The sequence below is a fragment of the Pieris brassicae genome, chromosome 4, assembly GCF_905147105.1.
Source record: "Pieris brassicae chromosome 4, ilPieBrab1.1, whole genome shotgun sequence".
NCBI lineage: Eukaryota > Metazoa > Arthropoda > Insecta > Lepidoptera > Pieridae > Pieris > Pieris brassicae.
The window spans coordinates 6,151,272-6,175,411 of record NC_059668.1 but is presented as its reverse complement, the minus strand read 5'-3'; the positions used below and the strand labels follow the sequence as shown (position 1 = coordinate 6,175,411).

At 32.3% G+C, this 24,140-nt stretch overlaps 1 protein-coding gene and 1 long non-coding RNA gene across 4 annotated transcripts; both read left to right on the top strand.

The window, feature by feature from the left end:
• Positions 1-2,205: 2,205 nt before the first annotated feature.
• LOC123708355 lies at positions 2,206-5,710 on the top strand. 2 transcript variants are annotated; one of them, XR_006753594.1, is made up of 5 exons: positions 2,206-2,333; positions 3,124-3,341; positions 4,187-4,324; positions 4,720-4,872; positions 5,301-5,710. It is a non-coding gene; the product is annotated as an uncharacterized LOC123708355 (long non-coding RNA). The 2 variants fall into 2 exon arrangements; XR_006753595.1 differs by having other exon boundaries at positions 2,218-2,333; positions 3,203-3,341.
• A 2,206-nt stretch (positions 5,711-7,916) lies between these two features.
• Positions 7,917-23,732, top strand: LOC123708737 (myophilin). 2 transcript variants are annotated; one of them, XM_045659592.1, is made up of 4 exons: positions 7,917-8,145; positions 21,821-21,957; positions 22,349-22,553; positions 22,730-23,732. In XM_045659592.1, the coding sequence occupies exons 1-4, from the start codon at positions 8,092-8,094 to the stop codon at positions 22,898-22,900; spliced, it is 567 nt and encodes a 188-aa protein (XP_045515548.1). In that variant the 5' UTR covers positions 7,917-8,091; the 3' UTR covers positions 22,901-23,732. The 2 variants fall into 2 exon arrangements, with proteins under 2 accessions (XP_045515548.1, XP_045515549.1); XM_045659593.1 differs by lacking the exon at positions 7,917-8,145 and adding an exon at positions 19,946-20,004.
• The last annotated feature ends 408 nt before the right edge of the window (positions 23,733-24,140 follow it).

The following is a 24,140-nucleotide window of genomic DNA, read 5'->3' as shown; positions in this document are numbered from 1 at the left end:
GAAGCCGCGTACAAATTATTTGAAGAGGTCGATTGGGTATGAGGGTGTGCAACTGTTTAATCGGTGGCCATCTAAAATTCGCAATATTGGCGTTTTTGACAGATTCAAGGGGGCATTAAAAATGCATGTCAAAGTGAATGTAGTGAACTAAAATTGGGACGTGTATCTCGCTCATAATATTAAATTTCTCATGTAAATAAAATATAATTTTGTAATGAGAAATAAAGTTCTTTAAACATAAAATCAGTTTCAAATGTGATTGCCTAGTAGCTTGATCGGGCGACTCATCATCTCAGGTTAGAGCCCCGGCTGTCCACCAATGTGTTTGTCTATGTGCACATTAACCATTCGCACGTACGGTAGAGAAAATCATCATGAGAAATCCACGCCTTAGACCCAAAGACTTGACGGCGTGTATCAGACACAGGTGGCTTATAACCTTCTTGCCTATTCGAAAAACAAATGATCGCAAAACAGATACAGAAATGTGAGCCCAAGACTTAAAAGTTAGCGCTACTGGTTTTTTATACTATAACTGTCACTGCTGTCCATACATATTTACAACATACACATAGTTTATATAGTTACGGCGTCCACATGAATTCCTTTTCACCTGCCAAACGTAATGGCTGCAATTTACTTGAATGGGTGTCTAGTGCAACGTAAATGTAATATTATCTTGCTTTCACGAGACATTCAGCTCTATCCTTTGATATAAAACTCTAATAATATTTAATTTTACAGTCTACCTAAACTGTCTCAAATGCGTTTCCTTCCTTATAGTTGAAGATAATTTATAAAAACATGAAAATATTATTATGCACGAAATAGTGCTTTGAAGTGCTCCAACTGTTGCAATACTACTATATTTGTATTTCTATTAAAATCATAAGTGAAAAATGTGATAGTGTAAAATCTAAATCAAACTTAAATCTCGTTTCCAAAATATGTCACTAAGATAAAAGCATAAGAAGTTACGCGAGTCCCGCCAGCTAGCGGGCTCCACCTCGCCCACATCATGTGAATATTTCCGGCGTAGTTAGATGACAAGCCTTTTCAGAAAATAAGTTTCCTTTTTAGAAAAGGGGAGATTTGACACTCCCCTTCTGCCTAGCTTATCGGCCACAGATCTACCTGATCGCGTGCCTGATAGGCTGCTAATAATCCTATAAATAAAAATAAATCTAGTTGGTAACGCTGCCAAAGCCATTTTTTGTATGAAGTGTGACAGCGCTGAAGACGAGATTGTGACTTGAGATATGTGTACTAGTGGGCCCGACAGACGTTGTTCTGTATGATATTTCAAGCGATTACGATATTGAACAAAGTATGAGAGTACCGACGCCATCGCAGCGCCATCTGCGTTGCGCGTAGCGCTGATTTGTGAATCTAAACCATAAAGGGCGCCACCCAAACGCATATGTAAAATTCATTCAAATCGCTCCAGCCGTTCAAGAGGAGGTCAGTGACATACACGCGTACAGTAGAATTATATGCAAAGATATATACCTATATAGTTGAGATCTCCGTTTAAAAAGTAGATATTAACGTGCTAAGGTCCATAGATAAAATGCCGAATGAATAATATTTTATATGAATGCTACCCAAAATGTAACTTATAAAAACTAAATGAATATGACTTATGAAAAATTTAGAAAAATAAATAAAGCTTAATCTTTTAATATGTACTTAATTTAATCAAGTAAAATCTACAATGGTCCATAAGTCACAACTAAATATAGTATGGAAACGTATGGAAGTCTGTAGATTTTGATCATAAATAAATATTATTGTCTTTTGCTAACATAGTTTTTACACATTATGTAAATAATTATAAGTTTATAATAAGAATCCATAGCTTAATAGCAAGCAAGAAAGCAAGAGTTTTCTTAATAAATAAATATATCAAAAATAAAAGTCTATATTACTTTAATTACGTCACTAACTATTCTGCTACATCAGGTCCTGTTTATTGGAAGGAAGGACAGGAAGCGATGGAAGTTTCTCGTTTCGGACACATTTTAGATCGCTAAATCAGCGGATAACTGATCCGAGAATGAATGTGATAACTATTCCGCAATACAATTCTTATATAGTTTGAGAATCCTAATCAATAGTTAATCTCTAATCTGTAATTGTAAATAAAGCAAATATGGGATAATTTTTTTTTAATGTCGTGTCATAATAAATCAATTGTCATTTCAATGACAAGTCTCCAATATTAAAAGTATGTAAATAAATATTCAAGAAAACAAAATATAGTAAAATAGTACGAAAAAATTATTAAAAATATGACTCAAATTCAAGTTTAATGGCGAAGCGACATGGCTGTGGTAAGATCACAAAATCTCAGTCGTAAAAAAAATTATACTCACTGGTTGTGTCTTCTCCATAATAGACTTAGCAATGTTATTGGTCACTATAATAATAAATATTATATTTAGCAAGTTAAAATCGACTTCTAAAGATTCCTGATAAGTTTTGTAAGGAAAGATTGAAATGTATAATGACGCCACAGACAATTCGAATAGTAAACTTTAGTGAAAACATTGACTCAAATTATCAACATCCATTATGTATATATCTAGTATTTATTTTATCAAACACTGATTGAGTGAAGTATTAACTAACTATTAGTTGGAGCTCTAAAGGCTATTAGCAAATCCGTATAAACTTGGAGTCTAATTACTTAGTAACAGATGTGCCGGCTCAATTGATATAACACGTTATCATTATTAATTAACAATTACCTAATTAATCTAATTGACCATAGGAATGAAAGGTAGCAATATTGCAACTGTCATTTATATATTAAAGAGATTTATTGTTGTATTTGTTAATAATACTTGGTTTTGTAACTGACTACTAATTCAATGATATACGACGTTACGTCGTCCTTGGTTCCACAACTGGGCGTTTTATACTATGTGGAACCGTCAAGTATTTCCGAACCAATTCGACTTAGGGCCCTTTAAGAAAAGAGCGTTCTAGTTGTAGTGTGTCCATGGGCAGCGTGTGACTGAACGTACCCGAAATTGCCACCTATCCATTTGCTGTCCATTAAATCAATGTCGTTTGTTATCCTAAAAGGCAATAGCCTACCTACGAGACATTTGCTTCCAGGTTGTTCTATTCGCCGCAGGACATCAGATTTCATAAAATTAAAGAAGATGTTTAATCAATACAGATCATTGTTTTACAGTACTATCACCTCTAAACCTTTTATCTTAGTAACGTTATCGCTCGTCCTATTTTTTACCTTCCTGTTGCCGGACTTCTCTGAACGAATCGACAGAAGTGCGGAATTAAAGGAAATGAAGAAAGTTTTGGATAAGATCACGGTACGGCTTTTTCAATTAACATTGATTGTATGAAAACTAGATTCGAATCGACAAATGCTTTAAGATTCTAGACGATACCTGTACCATTGATTTAGTTTTTATTCCATTATTTACGTTCGTTTTTTTAAATACGTTCGCTGGTCTAATTAAATCTTTGTTATGGACCTACAGCTATACCTTTTTGAATTTCGTTGATATCGATCGGTTTGAATTGAATTCAATTGATTAAGAATTAGAAAATGTTTGCAACATTGACATTTCAATACATTATTAGGCAGGCTGCAGACAAGCTAGGATAGGATTGTACACGGATTTTCAAATTATCTACGACCATTAACTTACCACAGCTGATGTGGTGCTTACGTTTAGTTATATAAAGTAATAAAAGTAACCATAATATCCTTAAGTACAGAGATTTGGTTTGTAGGAAAATTTTGTGGGAAGATAATTAGACTATAAACCGTGCGCATGTAATCTAATTTGAAATTAGGGTTTATTATTTTATATTATTATCTATGCATATTATAATCCTTCTTAATATTTGTGTATTTAATTACCATGGAGCTCGGTCTTAATAAACATTTATGGTAATAATTATTTATTTATTTAGAGTTAAGAAACTTATTTAATATAACTAGACGTATTTTAATCATCAAATATATGTCAGTATCACTCGTGTTATTTGAAAATAAGCGTAACAAAACGCCATTTACCTAATTGAATGATTTAACAATGATTTTAACTTCATCAACTTCCTGCGTCACACAAATCCGTTTTGTCAATTCCCGTTTCCTATGGATTTCTATCTCCTGCAAACGTAAGCAAGTAGACGTATTTATTTGTAGCAAGATATAATACAAGCTGAAAGAACCTGTTATACAGCAGCTGAAGACATCTACGCTATATACAATTTGAACAACGTTTATCGTGGAATTTAACCTTGTCTTGATTCAAGGAAAAGGTTCAATTTTATTGAAATTAAGGTTCGTAAACAAACACTTATTTTGTATAAGCGCTGGATTTATGCCAGTGTCAGTGTGTATAGAGTCATGCCAGTTTGTTTATTATTTTACGCAATTTTTAACTTCGCAATCTAACACAGATTTTGTATCCAAATTCTACTATGAAATATTAAAAAATAAACTATCAGCGTAGAACGCTAGCGACCGATTATGTATGAAGAAAATCGTTTTATTTTAGCGCCATCTACACAATCTTTAAAGCAACTGCACATAGAAGAATAACAAGACATTTCCAAATCAAACTTCAAAATCAACCATAGACTTAAAGTTTGACAATACAATAACTAGAGAGCCGTTATATAAAACTTCACAATAGATTTATAAAAATAAATTAAATCTAATATATTCTTTTAAAGGGAAGTATGCCAGTCCGTAAGAACTTTATTTTGGAATTAGCCATTTTTGTCACTGTTATACTTATAACGTCGCATATTACCACTCATCTTTGGGACAGACACTTTTTACGCCGTGAAATTAATAATATGAGAAAGAGCTTGCATTCACTTAAGGTAACGCCCATTTTTTATAATGTTATAAATATGATGCACCTTTTGTTTATCTATATTGAAATGAATAAAATTCAGTAATTATTTTCAAGTTAGCTTCTTTGAATACTAAAATTATAGTTGATTTTGTTCATTGACACTACGAGATATTAAAGATTTATATGATTCAGTAGTTTAATTTTAAGATAGACATTGTTACTGTTAGTAGTGAAATATAAATTAGTTCTAGTATCAGAATGTAGATGTCACTACAGATTTTTAAATTGTTAAAACAAGCTTAAGGATTCTCGATATTATTTCGAATAAATTTTACAAAAGTTTGTGTAATCTATAGTTTTGAAATAAATACCTATTGGCTAATTTATTTGAAACTGTGTATGATTAGATTTATATTCCTGTGCTTAAGTATGTTTATAATAATTTGTTTTTAGAATACGATGACGGATATAGGTACAGCGTACGATACTTTACACAAAGATGTAAAACAAATAGTAAAACAGAAACCCTGCAAAAGCTGTTGCCACAGTCCAGATCACACTCTTGACAGAAGAAAACAACATGACATAAACGTCGTGTCTATGATAGAGAAGAAAAAAGCCTCTATGGTCTGTAAAGAAGTGCAGACCCGACAAAATACAGCCTTTAACAAGTACTGCCTTACTACTAACGCCTCAACAATAACTAGATATCCCCTTAGATCAACGGGTGTAGGCATTGAAACAAAAAAATATTATGCATATAAGGACGATTGCACTTGCAAAGACATAAGACGAACAATTAGAGTTTAAAATATTTATTCGATGTTTGTTTGCCGTTAAATAATTTAAACATTTTTATTTATTATAATTTTATTTTATAGTTTTATTATTTTTATATTATTGTCCAAATTAGCAATGCCTGGGTCGAATCGAAACAGTATTTGATTTCTTATGAATGGCTGAGAACGAAAAACTAAAACCTAAAGCCCTGTTAAATTGTAATATTACTACCACGATATTTTAGTTTTATTTGCTCTTTTGACCTTGAAATCTCCATTCAGAAAGACGTCGACGTTTGGAAGAGCCAAATGCGTTTTCGGGTTCCATCCAAAATTACCCCGCTCTATGGTATTTGCTAATGCTTCTAAAATGTCCACTTGACCTTCTATTTTTGGTAGCTCCTCAGAAAATTTGAGGATACGAGATTCTAAATACGTGTAGGAGTTTTTCATGTCCGTTAAATTATTCTGAAATAGAATTTAAAATGTCAGCGAACGTTACCTATAACCAATTCTTTTTTTAATTTGCCTTAGAGAACAGGTTCTATATGTAAATCCTTAGTAAAACTATTAACAATTTACGCTATAAAATGCACTATGAATACATACATTTCTTGCTAAGTTTCTAAAGGTTCAGAGAAGGGTTACTTTAATTAAAAAGTTATAACATTCTTACACTGATATCATTGAGTTCTTTTGCGATACTGAAAACATCACACTTGCTTCTGCATACATTACAATGGTGTTCCAATGACAAAAAAATAACTCCCATCAAACTCGACATGATGAGCAGGTTACAGAGACTATCGAATAATGCAGAAATTTTTGATTTCGGCGCAAAAGATCGTGTCTGAATTAATGTCGCCCTGGTTCTTCCACGACGTCGCCTAGGATTGTGTTCCATTATTTTTTGTTTAGCCAGAATTTCCACTAAAACCAGGGTTCAGGAGATCTTTTTCTTTAATCTTTCATTTTTTGTATTTATTTTGACCGATCACAAAAATTTTGAGATACAGATTTGTATGACATTTTGATATCAATGGTTATAAAGGCAAAACTCTGTCATTCATTTTTCACAGAATAATCAATAAAGGTTTTATTTGAAAAAAATATTTTGAACGTATATATAATGGTTATTGGTAAATGTACGTTTTGTGTATAACAGACATTTACATAGGTGATGCAAATATCTGTGGTTCAAAAGTATATCAATAATAAAAAGAAACTACAAAAATAATATTTTTTATTGATCATAAACATAACACAGACCATTGGCCATAGGAACAAGAATGTTCTACTGTTTGTTCTATTAAAAGGCATTACAAGTAACAAGGTGCGCCATCTCTATGACGAATTCCACGTTGAACTGACCTGTCACAGGACCCACTTTAACGCATGCGAAAAGATGCTCGATTTTGGCGGCATGTTTCGTTTAATTGTATATTATACCGAATTAATTTCAATTATTTTAATTAATTTTTACAAATGCTTGCGTGAAGAATGTGACGACAAAATGGCCGACCGAACTTTTACACGCGGCATTCCCAAATGTTCAAAAATGTGGGTGACCAAGTCGAAGAAAATTATAATTCTATCACTTCTGTGTTGTTCAAAGAAAAGTTGTTGTAAAATAAAATTAACCTTTTATTTAGAAAACGTACCGAGTATTTAATAGCCGAAATGAAATTGGCTAAACTACAGCTGTTCAGTAATACAAAATGTAGAAAAGTAACACCTTAACGAAAACCTAACAAAATTTCTTAAACCAAAGCCTTATTTGAAATTTCGCGCGATACCTTAGGCGCCATGATGCTTTTGTGAGCCAACAGCAGAAGCCGAGTGAAATGACCAGCGTAATCTTCTATCTCTGTTCCTCGTATTATATTCCATACTTTGTTTTCATTTTACATTCATTCGTGGCTTATAGGGTTGTGTATAATATTTAATTATCGATATATTTTTTAATCAAATTATAATATGGAAATATTTACCAAGATCAGGAATATAATATTGTTATAAAATAAAATTGAGTATCAAGATGAGCATAATAAATTAAAATTAATGTATACAGTAGAGGTAAGAGTAAGATTTTGTACTATGCATGCCAAATAATAAGTAATAACCTTACTACTTTATATTTTATTATAATGAAAGTCAAGAGTTATTTAATTCTCTAGCAAGGCTAGGTTGGTATTATTTATTGAAGCTATTGTTTTTTAGAGTCGATAGAGTTATGGAGGAGAACAACACTACAGTCGTGCACCGGCCGGTCGCGCTCGCGGTTCGTTGCATGATGTCATTCATCAGCACACACTCACACATAGAACAGGTCGCCAGTCGACCCGCGCGCTGTTTACATTTCTATAGCAATTATATCTTCCTTCCCGTGTGTGACTTCACGACAACTGTGTAGACTGTGATTTAAATTATTATATTTATTGTACAATATAGTTTTTAGTTACAAAATGGCAAACAACAGAGCAGCGAAATCTGGATTTGCCGCCGAGGCTCAAAGAAAGGTATGTTATTTTTTATTTAAAACGTCTTAATTTTCCTGCTTTTCGGTTAACCAGGCAATTTTGTTTGTGGCTTGCCGGATGCGTGGATTAATTTTAGGGCGTATTATATAGATATTGATTTGCCCTGGATAACTGGGATGCTGGGTTGGACCAGATGCCATTACAAGGACTGAGCCATGACCTATTTGTCACATGTGCCCTTAGTAACCTATTTATTAGTTAATTACTTTCTTATGATTTACAGTTTCTTATAAGAACGTTCGAGAAACAGTATTGTCATATTGTTATAGTTTATATTCTAAAGGTATAATGTAAGGGTTCCAAAATGTGGTGGCCGATGAAACATGCATCCTTATACGGAAAGGAACTGGTTTCTCTTCAAGTAACGGATAAAATTTGGCGGGGTTCCAATGTTAATTAAATATAAAGAGACTTTTTTGATACGGTTTAGATTATAATTAATTTGACCAAAAGACTTACTTACCGAGGCAAAAGCGTTTCCGCTTCTATAATTTTAACATTTATCACCATAACTCTTTACAAAAATGTTATGTAGGTATTATTATCATACATTAATTTTAAGAACCATCAAATAGAACACTGTTTATTATAATAGTTAATCTAATTAAAATCCAATTGAGAATTTTAAATGTGGAACGAGAATGTAGTAGCAATTTTTGAATTTCGAATTTATGGGTGGATGTTTTTATACTTTTCCATCAGATGATGGAAAATTTCTAGTATAAAATAGAAATGCTTCTAAGAATTCAACATCTCAATGTAATGAGAGATCGTAAAGAGGTGACTAATGACAATACAAATAAAACAATAGTAATAGTGGCACTAAATATTTCTTGCTGCGAAGGCTTGACTTGTAATATTCTGAAGGTAGGTATAAACGTACTAAGTACATATATTGTCTGAAGTACAGCACAGAACATATATTTACACATTTATTAAATACTTTTCTGTACGCAACTTAATAAGTTTATTTTGTAACTAGGCTATTTTGAACACTCCAAAATTCATGAGTTTTTCCGTGAGTGCTCTTGCGACCCGTGCTGTAATTTTCAACCGCTTTAAAAATAAATAATTGCTTTCACAGAAAAAAAACCGTTTTTCTTTTTACGGATTGTTTCTTGTTAAGACTTGATATAGCGATTTTTAATTGAATTCTTCTAATCTCGTTAAGTCTTACGGTGTACCAAGATTTATTTTTGTATGGGGAAATTCTATTCGATCTAATGAGTTGCATTTTAAATACATTCCGGGTAACATTTGCAGTCATGTTTAAGTACTTCGAAGTCACGGTATTTATTTAGTACATACGCTGTTTAATTTGCAATTTCACTGAAGTCGACATTGTAAGAACATATTATGGTCGCGCAAGGTGAAACTAATAAGAAAAATTAACCATATATAATGCAAAATTCAGTTGCGAGAACAATTTGCGTTGGAAGAATTATTGATTTTATTCTACGCAGACGAATTGTCCGATTGCGTAAAAATATCGTTATTTTATAGTTTACATAAATATTTACGGTAGCCTGTTATAAAATCTGCCCTAAATATATTTTACATTTTCTATACTATTTGTACATTTATTTTCCTAATATTTGGTGATAGAAACGTGCCTTACAACTAGTACTACTTTCAATTGAGCAATTATGTTGGACTGCAATATTAATTAGAACGCTGATATCACACGTATTCTAATAGGTATTCCACATGTTTTGTCATCCTTGAACGGAAAGAATAGATAATGAATAACTAGGCAACTAGCAACTAGCTTTTCATTTATTGATATCCTATATAAAGTACTAGTATAAACAAAAATATAGATACTCGGGCCTTTTTGTCAAAATTTGAATGAATTTATAAAAAATGCAAAAAAACACTAAACGTTAACAATTGTTTTACATTTATTTTGTCACTTCTATAGAGATATTTTCGAAATTCCTTTTTTGATAAAAAAGCCTCACTTGCGCTAACATAAAAGTTTTAAACATATTAATCGGAAAAAACGCATAAAATGTAATATCAAACATAAAATATTAATTTTAATATTGTCCTTAGATTATACTAAAACAGTTTAACGGATATTCGAAAAGTGACTGACAAATCTTGAAACGTCCGCCTTATATGTATGATAAATTCAACAATGTTCTGAAGACTATATGATGCAGATTTTTATAGTTGTTTATGGTATGAAACATTGATGTGATTTAGAATCCTGAGCCATTGAATGCCACCTACTCCACAAGCAAGAGACCAATTAAGTATACCTCATTGTAAATGCAAGTAACGCGACAACCGTTATCAAAAATTCGTAACCACCTTTCTTCCTGCATACAGGTCAAGGGGATTCGACTTTCAACCGGTTCTGATGGCGCCAATGCACTTTAATATAATAACGTAACTTTATAAGATTCGTAGCTTGTACAGTCTTACCAAGCGGTTCGGAAACTGATCGTTTTGGTATATTTTCTGTACTGTCAAAAATACAATTTCTATAAAAAATATTAAGTTACTCTGTCGTAAAATTCACGGTAATATAATGGATTTCCCGCGACAATTCGGTAATGGCGTGTTATACATTGCTCATAACAAACAGTTATTAGCATGTTACAATTTTTGTAGGAAGTTGGTGCCTATAATAGAACTTCAAAAAAATGAGAAAATATCTATTTATATACTAAAGTAACAAACGAAATAAATCAAAAGCATGAGTAGCCATGGGTGTGTGATTGTGTGGGTGTGTAAATGAAACGTGTGTTAAACAATTTAGTTTAAAGTCCACCTTAAATGGGTATACTGGTCCCATGACCCCTGGATAGGGCAGAGAGCGTACACTGAGCCGCCATTGCGTACGGTCTTAGGCTTCGCATCACACGCTCCAATCTTTCCGGCGCCATTTGCCTCGACTGCAAATAACTATTGATAACAAATATTCTGTTGCATCGTTATTAAGTCTTTTTAAAATTTTAGAATCAGCTTTTTTACAAGAAAACGTACTTTAACTGTACCAGCTTCCGTATACCGGATTTACCTTCGACTCTTTAAACTCTTGTCTTTGATGGGCTGTCACGCTAGGAGCTGTAAAATCTCAAAACGCCTAAATAAAGTATTTACTATATAAGTACAGTACAGTAAACCAAATCCCGGATACTAGTATAGTAGTTGGAAATAAAGTTTAGAATACAAAAGGTTTCACTGTGCACTCGTAACAAGATTAATACTATCACCTTCACATACTAAAAATAATTACATTTATATTATACTTATTAATACTAAAACTATTGCATATGGCCAATACCAAATAGTAGGAACATTTGGAGTAGATAAAAATATTTTTTTTTTGTTTTTGGGTCTAAAGTATGTAACTTACAATGAAAGCAATGGCTACAAATTCTCGTGAATTCACGAGATTTGGAAATTTAACGGAACGATATTAGCCAATAGCGTAATTAAGTATACTCAGAGAAAAGGGGGAAATTTAAAAAAATAAAGCGACCTCAAATACCTGACATTTGAAAATGTAAATAACGATATTAATTTATTATATACTAAGTTCTATAACTTATGTAGCCTGTTTTATATAATTATATAATATGTTTAAGGTAACGAACTGTAAATAAATTAATATTACTACCGAGTTTATTGAAACTTAGACCTAGAATATAATGTATTTTTTCGGGAAATTTCTGGAAAAACACGTAGAAGCTTGAAAAGATCAACATAGTCTATCCAATTGCAACAGTACATAAGCTGTTTTTGTAGTCGGTTAAAAAGATAGAGGAAACAATGCTGTCATCTCCAACTTGCAGAATCTCGCTTTGATCTCGCGAAGGCTGTAAAGCGTAAAACACTTTAAAATGTTCACTGCAGGTTATCCAACGTACTCAAGCATTATGTATTTGCATAAGTCAATGCTCTGAGCGCTGTACGCAAATTGTTGACTCAAGCTGGAACCAAATTATGTTATGGCTAATTTGGCTACTATCTTTACTAGATTTTTAACGTTCTTTTAATAATCACAAGCTAAGATACAATTTGTAAGAACAAGATGTATTTGATAGCCTAGCGACAGGCGTCTGTTAACTTGCGTCCTGTACATCGATTTTTCCATTGTAAACATCAAAAACACGCTTTAGAATCGACGACACCTATTAAAGGAAAGATTTCAATGAACTAGACACCGATCTCTTTGAAATAAATATGACGTTATCTTGTAATATTACCGTTATTAGCAATAGTTCGTGAAAAATTAAGATGGCGCATATTTCTAGATCATTCTAAGCGCATCATACCTTATGTTAATTACATTTAATGCCAAACTAAAAGTGTATTGTCTGTTTTTCCATAATTTTGCTGATTTGTGATTGTTGCCTTTACTTGGCTCTCCAAGCAACTGAGAACCTGGAGTTGGGTTAAAGCCCATATATCCTCGTACTCACCCATACATTTCCATCTCGGATATAAGAAAAAATTAAGTGACAATAATTTGTTATTTATTTATTCATTAAAACTAAAGTGTTTATATAATTCTAAGAATTATATTTTTAGTTAGAACGAATGTTACGCTAATAAAAGTTTTTTCAGACAAAAAAACAAAACAACATCTTTGTCTAGTTCATATCGCTGGTATAGTATATTAAAGTAACCTTCACCTACTGAGCTTCAAGCAAAAGATTTAATAGGAACAGATGTTCGATTAGGTGCAAAAGAATTTATTCATACTAATTCTTGGCGGTGACTCACATGGCACGGTTCACTTACAACAAACCTCGCCTTATATGGTGTGGCCTTTACGCAGGACGTATTTATAAGGCTTAAATATAGGCTGCTTTCAAAACAGCGCCATATGTTTGAGATTGACGCTTGACCAAATTTTATTCGAAAGTCACGAAATTACTTTTATAGTGATTATAATAAAAAAATATAAGGGAAATTTTTAACTTCATTTGAGTTTTATCTATTACTAAACATCGAATTGCTTGCGTGTAAAACATCAGAATGTAATAAATTCTGTTTTTTGGAGAAGATTGAGCTTTCAGGCTTCCCGGAGAGATCGCGCGCTCTCAGCTTCAATGAATTCATACGCAACACTTGTTCGTTGGGAGAAAACATCGTGTAGAAACCGGTTTTAGAACCAACATTGACGTGAATAACTCAGTATGAGTTGTCCATAGACAAATTATACCTGAAATAGCTAATGCAAAAATTCGTCTGCCTCATGCTTTATTTGGGGTATATAGTACTTCATACAATCGCTTGAATAGTTTAAATAATTTATCAATACGAACTTCATAAATACAGTATTGTATAATAGGAGGCAATTACTGCTACTTGTTATATTTAAACCAATTCCTAATTTGGTCCGTTTTTCCTGCTTAGGACTTCAATGATTTGAAAACTGTATTTTAATTATTATATGTATTTGGTAGATTAAAGAATATCTTTAAAGTTTTATCCACATTAACGAGATGGTTTCCAGTATCACATTTTTTGAGTTAAATGTCATAACTGTCACAGAGTCATAGACTATGCAATAAAACGCGTGAAATAATTTCATCTTTCTAATTTTAATATAAAATTAATTTAACAATCTATCTTATTTTACATATATAAATGAATTCCTGTTGTTTGTCTCGCTAAAACTCGAGATTTGGCTAATTTTGATCTTGTAATATTTGTGAAAGGCCAGGGAAGAAACTGTGGGAAACAAATATAATAGGTTGAATTTCCCAATAAAAAGTATTCCTGGTTGGGAAATATATATTGTCTTTGTAGAAATAAAAACTGTGGCTATGCAATTTTGTTGTCAAGTGCTTTCAGAAATTTGTGTTTAATATCTATAGTATAAAGTCCTATCTCTTTGGTCTGTTTAAAATTGTATTAAGATTTGACACAAATATATGTAGGTGATAAGAAGTTACCGGGGCATCTAGTTTACTAAAACATGTAAATTCGTAATATCACTTAATATTTTTGTTTATACAACGTGTTTACATAATATGTATTTCCACATCAAACAATTTTGGAAATTTGGTTCTAAAAAGATCTTATTTGTCCATAAAGATACCAATGAAAACTAGTTTTGTTTTGTTCCTGTGTGGTCCATGAAATATGAAACGTTGTGTCATAATTTATAGTAATACAATACACGCTAAGAGTCACATCAATATGCTCTGGAATCTATGATTCGAGCATATTATCGAACAAGGTTTTGCTCAAATTTTATTTATTAAAACGACGCATAGTTACTCTTTGACTAGTGTTTATTTCTGTCTGTATTTTTTACAGTTTTCAAATTATTTGTATATGTAGTCACATATATTCAAATTGCGAATAAAATATTTATAATAACTCGAATTATAGACATAGACTATAATTTTACACTGATTTTATAAAGAGAAAATTATTGGAAAATCTTAAACAATCTTCTGAGACTCTCAAGCCCACAGTTATCTTGAACTTATAGCCTTTCGAGCATGTTATATAGGTTACGATTATCAAACTATTATCCAATGCTTTATTACTGTCGCAGCTCAATGTTGTCCAGTGATAATCACAAGGATATATGATAAAAAATATTACTCCAAGAAGGTACAATTAAGGTTAACCTATAAAATAATATACAAATAAATAAATTTAAAAAGCTTGGTCTCTGTGGCTTACTTGAATTAATGTCCTTTGGGGCAGAGGGCGTCCACAGCGAGTCTCCATCACGTTCGAACTTGAGCCTCGTATTTCATCTCGCTCCACGTCTTTCCGGCTCTCTTTGCCTCATCTGCATCTGTAAGACGCCAGGTTTGCTTGTGACGGCCAAGTTTCCGGTTTCACTCCTTGTTTCCAAACAAGCGCCTGCTTGAGGATATGATTGGAATCTCTTCGATGTGTGTGGCCTATCCATTTCCACTAGTATCGCTTGATGTTCTGGCTAATCGGTGTTTCTCTGCAGCGCTCCCAAAGCTTCTCGTTGGAGATCTTCTCGGCTCAGTAGATACCAAGAATAGCGCAAAAACAGCGGACAGTGTACCTTACTACTACTTGCTGTAGTTTATATTGTAATTTTTATAATTGTCCGCAATATTGTCCTATAAGAAAGTCGTTTTTTTAACAACCCCAACCTTAGGGTAAGGGTTAAGTGGCGGCGGGTTCTGAGTCGAGACTTATCTATAATCCCCGTAAGTCCAAAAGGTATTGGAATTATATATTGTACTCCTAATGTCAATGTCTATTTTGTTCAGTTATCTTCGACCTCGGGTCGTTATCTGTCGAGTAAGCTAGTAGAACAAAATTAATAATCCAGTGGCGCTACAACACTATACTATACGTAATGATACGAATATAGTATAATATAGATTTAGATTACATCCGGCCTTTGGTATTTTTTATTTATTTCAAAGACAAGTGGGTGATCTATGTTCTGTCTGTTGTCGATTTTTACATTTAAGCCGGTTACGTCACGATGTTTCCCTTTACCGTACGACGAGTGTTAGAAAATTCACTGGTGCTCACTGAGGATTAAACCTTCGGGATATTCCGTCAGGTATGAGGGTCGTACGCCAGCCACTTAACCAACACTGCTCTTGAAAATCTATTAATATACATTGAGAAAGGAGTACCTCCTACACGTTCTACTTGCTACGTTCCCACCCTCGTCAGGTGTGGCATAGTTCTCTGCAACACGCGACACATAAATGTAGATGATTGTTGGTTAAATTTGTGTTAATTAGTGCCACTGTTAAACGTGGCCATAAATTGGTAATTGATAATTTGGTACTAAAGAATATAATCTATGTAATTGTCTATACAAGTTATACAAACAATAATTCAAATTGAAGACCTCTTAAGTTTTTTGAAGCTGGTTAAAAACGTATTTATCGGAAATACTGGTAGTTTTTACATTCTTCATTTCTTTGTATATCATCTTGTTTATTAGTTTTTACATAATATCTCATAACGCCAATATAAAAATACTATTTACCGCTAGAATTTAATAAGACAAATGTGTCATAGCCATACTAAAATTTATTATAGACATATACGTATATAGGCACAAAATATAATTACCATGAATCCGATGTACTGTAACTTACTTAAAACAGAAGAAATTCTTATTAAATGCGTAGTTGCGTCATAGTTATTTCTGGGCAACGTTTTTGTTGCCAACGAACATGTATGGACAGTCATTCAATAGACACAACTCAGAAGGACCTCTTCTAATAATGTTAATTCTTAGAATATAGCTGGTGATGTTTACATACCGATGACTACAATATTTTATTACTTAATAATAATAATGAAACTTTATTCATGACAGAAATATGGTACAGTAATTTCATTATCAGTTATTAAGCCTAATATCCTCTTCCTGCTCCTGCCCGTGTACTATACGATTATTTTGGCAGTTTACAGTAAATAAATCCCAAGGAAATGTGACATATGGTATAATTTTTTAGTAGTATGATTTTCTTTACCATTCGTTTTGTCTATGAGTCGTAGATTTTTATGAAAACCCACCTGTCAATTACGGTTTAGTATAACGCGGACGTAAGTAGTTTGAATAGGACATAGTTAACGAACAACTACTTCCTTCGTCTTGCAATACAAATTAGATAACGGAGAGAATATTAATGACCGGCCGAATAGTTGAGCGTTATCGGCCAACTTTATCGACACGTCTTTGGAACATCCGTTATATTTATTAATTTATACGTCTTTTATGCAATTAAAGTTCTGTGTTAGAACTATGTACCACCATGAATTTATCCGTACATTCATAAAAAGCTTTCATATTGCATACTTTCAAAGTATTCTTTTGTTTCATTCTCTCGAATTGTGCTTTCGCCGTAATGACACGAGAGACAAGAGCAGTAGTTTAATTAGTGCAATTTGACTTATTATGATTTTATAAATAAGAGGTATGTCTATACAATTAAATATTTATATCTCGTGTCTCTTACTTCCAGTCCATTCAGTTCACTAATATTTACAGATCTTTGGTAACTACATCTCATCATCGTAGCTTCGACCTCGCTCTACTGGGTTTCATTATATATTTTATCCTTGTCAAAAATTTTATTTCTGTATAGCAAAATAATAATAAAAGAACTGTAAACAAGGCAAATAAACACAATGTAAGATCAACATTACGAAGACTTAGTCTCGTTTTCATAAGGAAGCGAAAATTTTGCCAACACTTTGATCGATAATATGATGGAATTATAATACTACATATTGATGTTGAATATGACAACGTTTTATATTACATGGACCGCACAGTAACAAATTCATGCTTTACATGCATGCAGAACATTAGTTTTACCCTAACAGTGGTACAAATAAAGTATTTTAAAAGTCAAACTTAGGTACTTAAAAATATTTATAAAGATTTTGCAAAATATAATTTTTTACTTAAAACTTGAAAGTTCTATTTATTCTAAGGTTAATGGTAATTCGAAGGTTCTATTAAAAATTCCCGGAAATATTTAGTATAAAAATAAAACACACAAGAAGCAAGTTAAATTTTACAAGGTCAGTCGTACACCCTGTGAATGATTTATTTGCGGGCATCGGGGAATAAGGGGAAAATATAATGAACTCATTTTGGTATGTGACTAATGATTTATACGAAATTGGACAAATAACCATTTATAACCACTATCCTCGAGTTCGGTGACTCACAAATCCTTAACTTATTACGTCACCCCAGTGATACTTGGCTGTCTCATCTCTCATACATTTAATAATGACTTATGAATTTCAATATAATTCAAATTAAGAACTGATTTAAGTCTGGTCTAGCAAATTGTTTTTGAAAGGTTTCCCGCGTTTAGAAATCCTAACCTCTCACTACTGCCAGTGCTTCGACTAGTTACTAAGATAGTGATCTGTCGCAGAAATTTCACTACGCAATCTCCAGGACCTTTTATCGATCGATTAAGTGATAAAAATACTTTTAGAATAACTTGGCAACATGCGCAGTAAGTACTTACCAATATACGGACCCGACAGACATCTTGTACACGTGTTAAATACAAAATCTCATTGTAAATCTAAACTATTCTCGAATCCACTTGAACACCACACAAGGGAGAGTTTAATGAGAAACACAGGCATAGGAGATGTAATAAAAATATAATATGTTATTAGAACAATAAACAATGGATTGTTTATGCAATATTTCACGTGTCTGAAGCCATGATTGGTTTGAGTTGCAAACATTTTATTGGAACCTTTTAATCGAGGTATAATCGTGTTCAAACAAAAAATAGAACCTAATGAAACTTGACGGTTTATTTTGATAATGCATCTATTTAGATCTAGACTTTTTTGTCAGTGTATTGGCCGATTCATAGTCGGTGAAATTAATTTCTGGCTAATTCGCGTGTTTCATTATTAAACATGCCGTATGTTTAAGATTCGTTGTATGTAACTGTGTGCTCCTATTTCACCACGCCTTTTTCTGGTAGAGGTTTTCATAATTACATTATTTGTCTAAAATTTTGGCGAGAGAGTGAGTAATTGCAGGTACTTTACCTACCTTACAAACACTTTTTGTTTTCACAGCGATTTAAAAGAGTGACTGAGAGTTTATAGACAGTGCTTCTCATCCGTTCTACACCCTTGATTTGAGAACTGGCAGAAATTTGAATTGTATTCCTTGTCAATGCTTGATTTGTAATTTACTTTATTCTGGTTTCGTTGAAAGGTGATTGGTATAAGATTACATTATGTAACTAAACAAATTGTCTTAACATATACTAATGACTACTTAATACCTACAACACAATTTAACCAAGAAACTCGATATATGTGCTCGTATGTATATTTTTAATATAAACATTTTGTAAGTTTTTTGTGTTTAAATGACGTAATGATCATGTCGATAATATTGGATAGTATTATGAAGTAAAATTTATTTTAGTACCACATTAATGACAGTTATGTTTTTTTAATATTGTGAAAATTCACATTGTCACTTGGAACTCTATAAGAGGATTTTTCGCGGATCCAAACTACGTATTTTTTAATTTGTGTGAGCCTTAATCTTTTTGATCATTTTGTGACAAAATTTTATACCGAATTTTTTATAAACATAATTATTTTGTCAATAAATAAAGTTAAAAAAAGATAGTTTTGTAACTTTCCTTAAACAATTCTAAAAAAACATTTAAATATATAAATGAGAAATCTCTAATCAGGTAGCGCTGACCCCTATTGACTTATAATAAAATTATCTTATTTTCATATAATTATAATTCGTAACAAAACAAGTAATTAAAAAAAACACTCTATTTAAATAATAAGAATTTATTTATTGCTACTGAGAAAAACTGGCAAATTTTATCATTTATGGAATAAATTATATAATTGCAGACGATTTAAAAAAGTTGTTTATTACGATTTGGGTCGGAACTCAGCTAATTACATAATTTTGTAATAAGCTTGAGTTCTATACGTTTAAACCAGGCCAACTCTGCTCTGTACATTAAGAAACAATGGTCATAAAAGTATACATGAGTGTCAGTATTGAAACTGGATTTCAGCATAACTAATATAGATATGTAATTATAATTCCCATTTTACTATAATCTTTATAATATCCAGCATTCAAGAATAATGCAAAATGCCTTTACGTATAATCAATATACGTTTATTACTATTACGATAACCACTATGTAGGTCTTTATATTCCAAGACCGAGACATATAAAGCCTTACTGGATCATTCATCACATTGATGAGGTATAAATTGTTTTTATTGAGCAAGAAACAATCATACGAACAGACGGCGCCAGACTGATAACAAGCCATTCCGTTGATCATGGAGACCTCATCTCAAGTAAACGTAACGTATTAGTTATACATTATAATAATAATCCTTTATTTGCATGGTATAGAATACAATATACACGCTCACTCCGCTGGCTTTGAGACAGAAAGATTGTATTGGCCTCCCAAACGAGAAACTTCCAGCCCTCCTGTACCACCTGTGCCCAATAGCTGGCTTTCAGATACAGGACTAGTAGCGGAATAAAAAATAATAATATGCCAGTCTCACACGTACAGTACATAATTTGGTAAAATTTTGAATTACGTAATAATTTAAAAACAAAACTTTTTATAATTACGTTATTTGCATATCTGTGTTATATACGGGTAATATGTTTAAATTTGGCAATGACTTAGGAGAACCTATTCACTGTGGGTATTTTTATTTTAGGACTTTATGTCGTAATATTAAGATTATCACGATGAGTTGGAAGCTGCAACCACAGTTTTTAATGACTTTTAATTTGACGTAATATTCGGTTTAACACATTGTATATTGTATTAGAGATGGCGTTATTATAAGGTTTGGATGAATTTTAAACATATGTATGTCACTCCGGTATAGCCCTCTTTTAAAAACGTTATAGTAAAACGGACCTTGGTTCAAAGTTATGACTATGATGTAATTACCACAGATGTCTGTTATGGTCGGGTTAACATTATCCTTTCCTTATCAGTGCGACCTTCGCGTTAACATTGCTGAAACTCGCATAAATTGTGTAATATAAATATGCGCTGTGAAATGAATATAACGCGTATGTATGTAGGCTCTTTACTTATAAAACTATTTAAATTCAATAATTCCAAGTCTATTTAAATTTTATAGAATTTAAATTCAAAATCGCCGTAAACTGATAACACTGTAATTGTTATTTACGATAGTGTATACGAGTTTATTAATTTTCTCCAATATTTGAAAATATTTTCGTTGCGATAAATGTTTCGTTTTATTTGCTTTCACTTGTATTACGTATAGGGACGCCAGTAATGTTAAAATATTCCCACATATTTACGAAAGATGAAACGGGGTACAAAGCAATCCGACACCCGACACTTTAGCTAAGAATATGCGTTCTATGGAAAATAACGAGTCGAATACATCAATAAAGAAATTTCAATTACCTGCTAATAACAACGTGTTGAGCAAAGTATTTGATCGACAGTACTTATAGTATACAATATATTCGTCGACCTTGTTCCAACATCTCTCGGCTGGCCTCATTTCTCTTCTCGTTAAGACGAAGGTTGCAATTTTCTCGTAAGTTATCAACTTTATGGCTTTTTGTTACTTAACTTGTTGTAACTTAATAATTTAACTCTATACAGGCTTTATATATTGACCATATTGAGCGATCACGAATAAGATACAGAAATGTGAAGCTATGACTCGGTGGGCTGATATTAAAAATATATATTTAACAACCGTAAATAAAAGTAAATAGTAATTTTTTTCTACAGTATCAGGAACTTTATTATAATGCGGGGTTCATATTTCGTTTAGACAATGATAGCGTGATATTATAGTATAATCTTTACTCGGGACTACCATGGCATAAACAAGACAATTATTGGTACATTATAATCCAATACACGAGAAACAAATTTAAAGTTATAAAACAATCCAGCTAATAATACTTATAAAAAGATAAAGCGGCCACAATGCTACACTTAAACCATAGACAAATTTCAAGCTCAAAATTCGATTGGCTATAGCGGACAACGATTCAATAAACAAAGTTGTTCTAGTTTTTACGCGTATTTCTCCCGATTTCACTATGTTACTGCTATACCTCCATATTCATATTTTACTTATTGAACTTTGCTCGTTTCAGATTAACAGCAAGTACAGTGAAGAATTGGCGGAGGAGTGCTTAGAATGGATCAAAGTGATCACCGGCGAAAATATCGACACGTCAGGGGACATGGACAACTTCTATGAGATACTTAAAGATGGAACTCTTCTTTGCAAGTAAGTATAGTTAATGTATATAACGTGGAAGCACTACTTATTGTATTTTTACTATTTGTAAGTCACATAGATTTTTATTGAATAGTTATATAGGTGTCTATTGTTCTCATCATCGGAGCTATGTAAATCGCAAGTTTCCTGTATGTTGCTCCATTTCATTTTGAAAAAATACTGATCTTCATATCAATTAATGATTATTAATTATGTAACCTTCTATCGCATTTTTCTGTTCAACGCAAATGACCTATCATCCCGAGTTCGAATCCTGGCTAAACAATTATTGATTCAGGAAGGCACAGAACGCCTACAACATAAAATACAAAAGGAAAATTTGTCTTAGCCGAAATGACCATATATACATTAAAATTAATTTATGGATCGAATATTCCAGATTGGCGAACCACATAAAACCTGGCCAGGTGAAGAAAATCAACGAATCCAAAATGGCGTTCAAATGTATGGAGAACATAAACGCGTTCCTTGAAGCCGCCAAAATATTCGGCGTACCTGCGCAGGAAACCTTCCAGACTGTTGATCTGTGGGAAAGGCAGAACCTCAACTCCGTAGTTATCTGCTTACAGTCGCTTGGTAGAAAAGTAAGTTTTCATTTAGCCTTATTCTATGGTTTTTTCCCATTGTGCGCATTTTACACTTGCATAGTAAGTGTTGATCACCTTTTGCCATAGCTTTCTTTCTCTTCGAAATTTATCAAATCAAAGATGTTACAGTGAACGCATGATGAACTTTATGTAATATTAATATGTCCTTTCAGGCCCATAACTACGGTATGCCCTCAATAGGACCTAAGGAAGCAGAGAAAAACGTTCGCAACTTCACTGAAGAACAGCTCCGAGCAGGCCAAGGTGTTATTTCGCTTCAATACGGCTCCAACAAAGGCGCCACTCAGAGCGGAATCAATTTTGGCAACACTAGACATATGTAAACGTACTATAATCTGTGCATTACCAACTTTGCCCACAGATAATTACAATGGCGCCAACTGCCTCAGTCAATAAATGTTCAATGGTTCAAGCCATAGTAGATGTAACAAAAGTACTTAGAGTTAAAGTACTATCAGCAAAATAATTATTTATACATAAAGATTCCATAAATTATTTTGGACTTAAGTAAAATACTTTTTACTTCCAAAATCCTTTACTTTGCAGATTTGTTTGACACCGGTAGTTTAAATGGTGTAATGCATGTTTTTTTATGCTTTTTTTAAATTATTTTGCTGACAGTACAATTTAAATGTATTAAGGACCATTTTACAAAGATTTGTAGAATCTCTAACAATTTTCTCTTAAATGCTTTTTATAATTCATTCCGACGAGTCATTCCATGCGATTTTAAAATTCTTAAAATATAAGCTTTTCCAACTTACTTTCTAATTAATATTAGTAGCTATTTTCGTAAGCTAGCATTTTGTTTCTTTTTTAATTAAGTTTTTTTTATAATCACGTCAATATCAAAGTGCCAATCAATACTTTGCAAATTTTATTTATGAAAAATAATGTGCCTTCGCAAAACCCATAGGGTTTTTTTTTATTGTGGAAGGTGACGTAATAGTTTACAAAACTATTGAAAGACTTATAAGAGTCGTATAAGATATAATATTCATTCCAATTTATATTTATTGTTACTCTGTGATTAACCGTTAAAAATCCTCTATTCTTGTAGCTATAATTATTATTATGTATATTTTTATGATTTTTGTAAGTTTCACGAAGTGTAAAAACTTCATGAAAGTACGTAGAAATAAAGTATCTCAGAAAGTGTTTGTTTTATTTAACTACATTTTTTTTTTTACTATACTAGAAGGGATAACAAATACGAGCAATGAAAACAGGGTTTCGTGTAATTAGACTTTTTATAGACTATTAGGAGACGTGGCGATTAATGATCATAAATAAAATCAAAAATCCATGCATTTTTACACTTTTTAGTTCTAGCTTAATTTGATAGATTGAGCTGTACATTGGTTCGGTCCACTAGAAGCCAATTAAAATTGTGATAATAAAGTGCCTTTGATCAGTGCATATCTATCGTTAACCTAGGATTGCTCTTGGGCTCCTACGCTGATTGACAACAGATGACGCTAATTAGCTAACGCAAAGTATATGAGATACACATAGATGGCGCAATTGCAATCAATAATAAATGTGTTGACGTAAATCAACAGA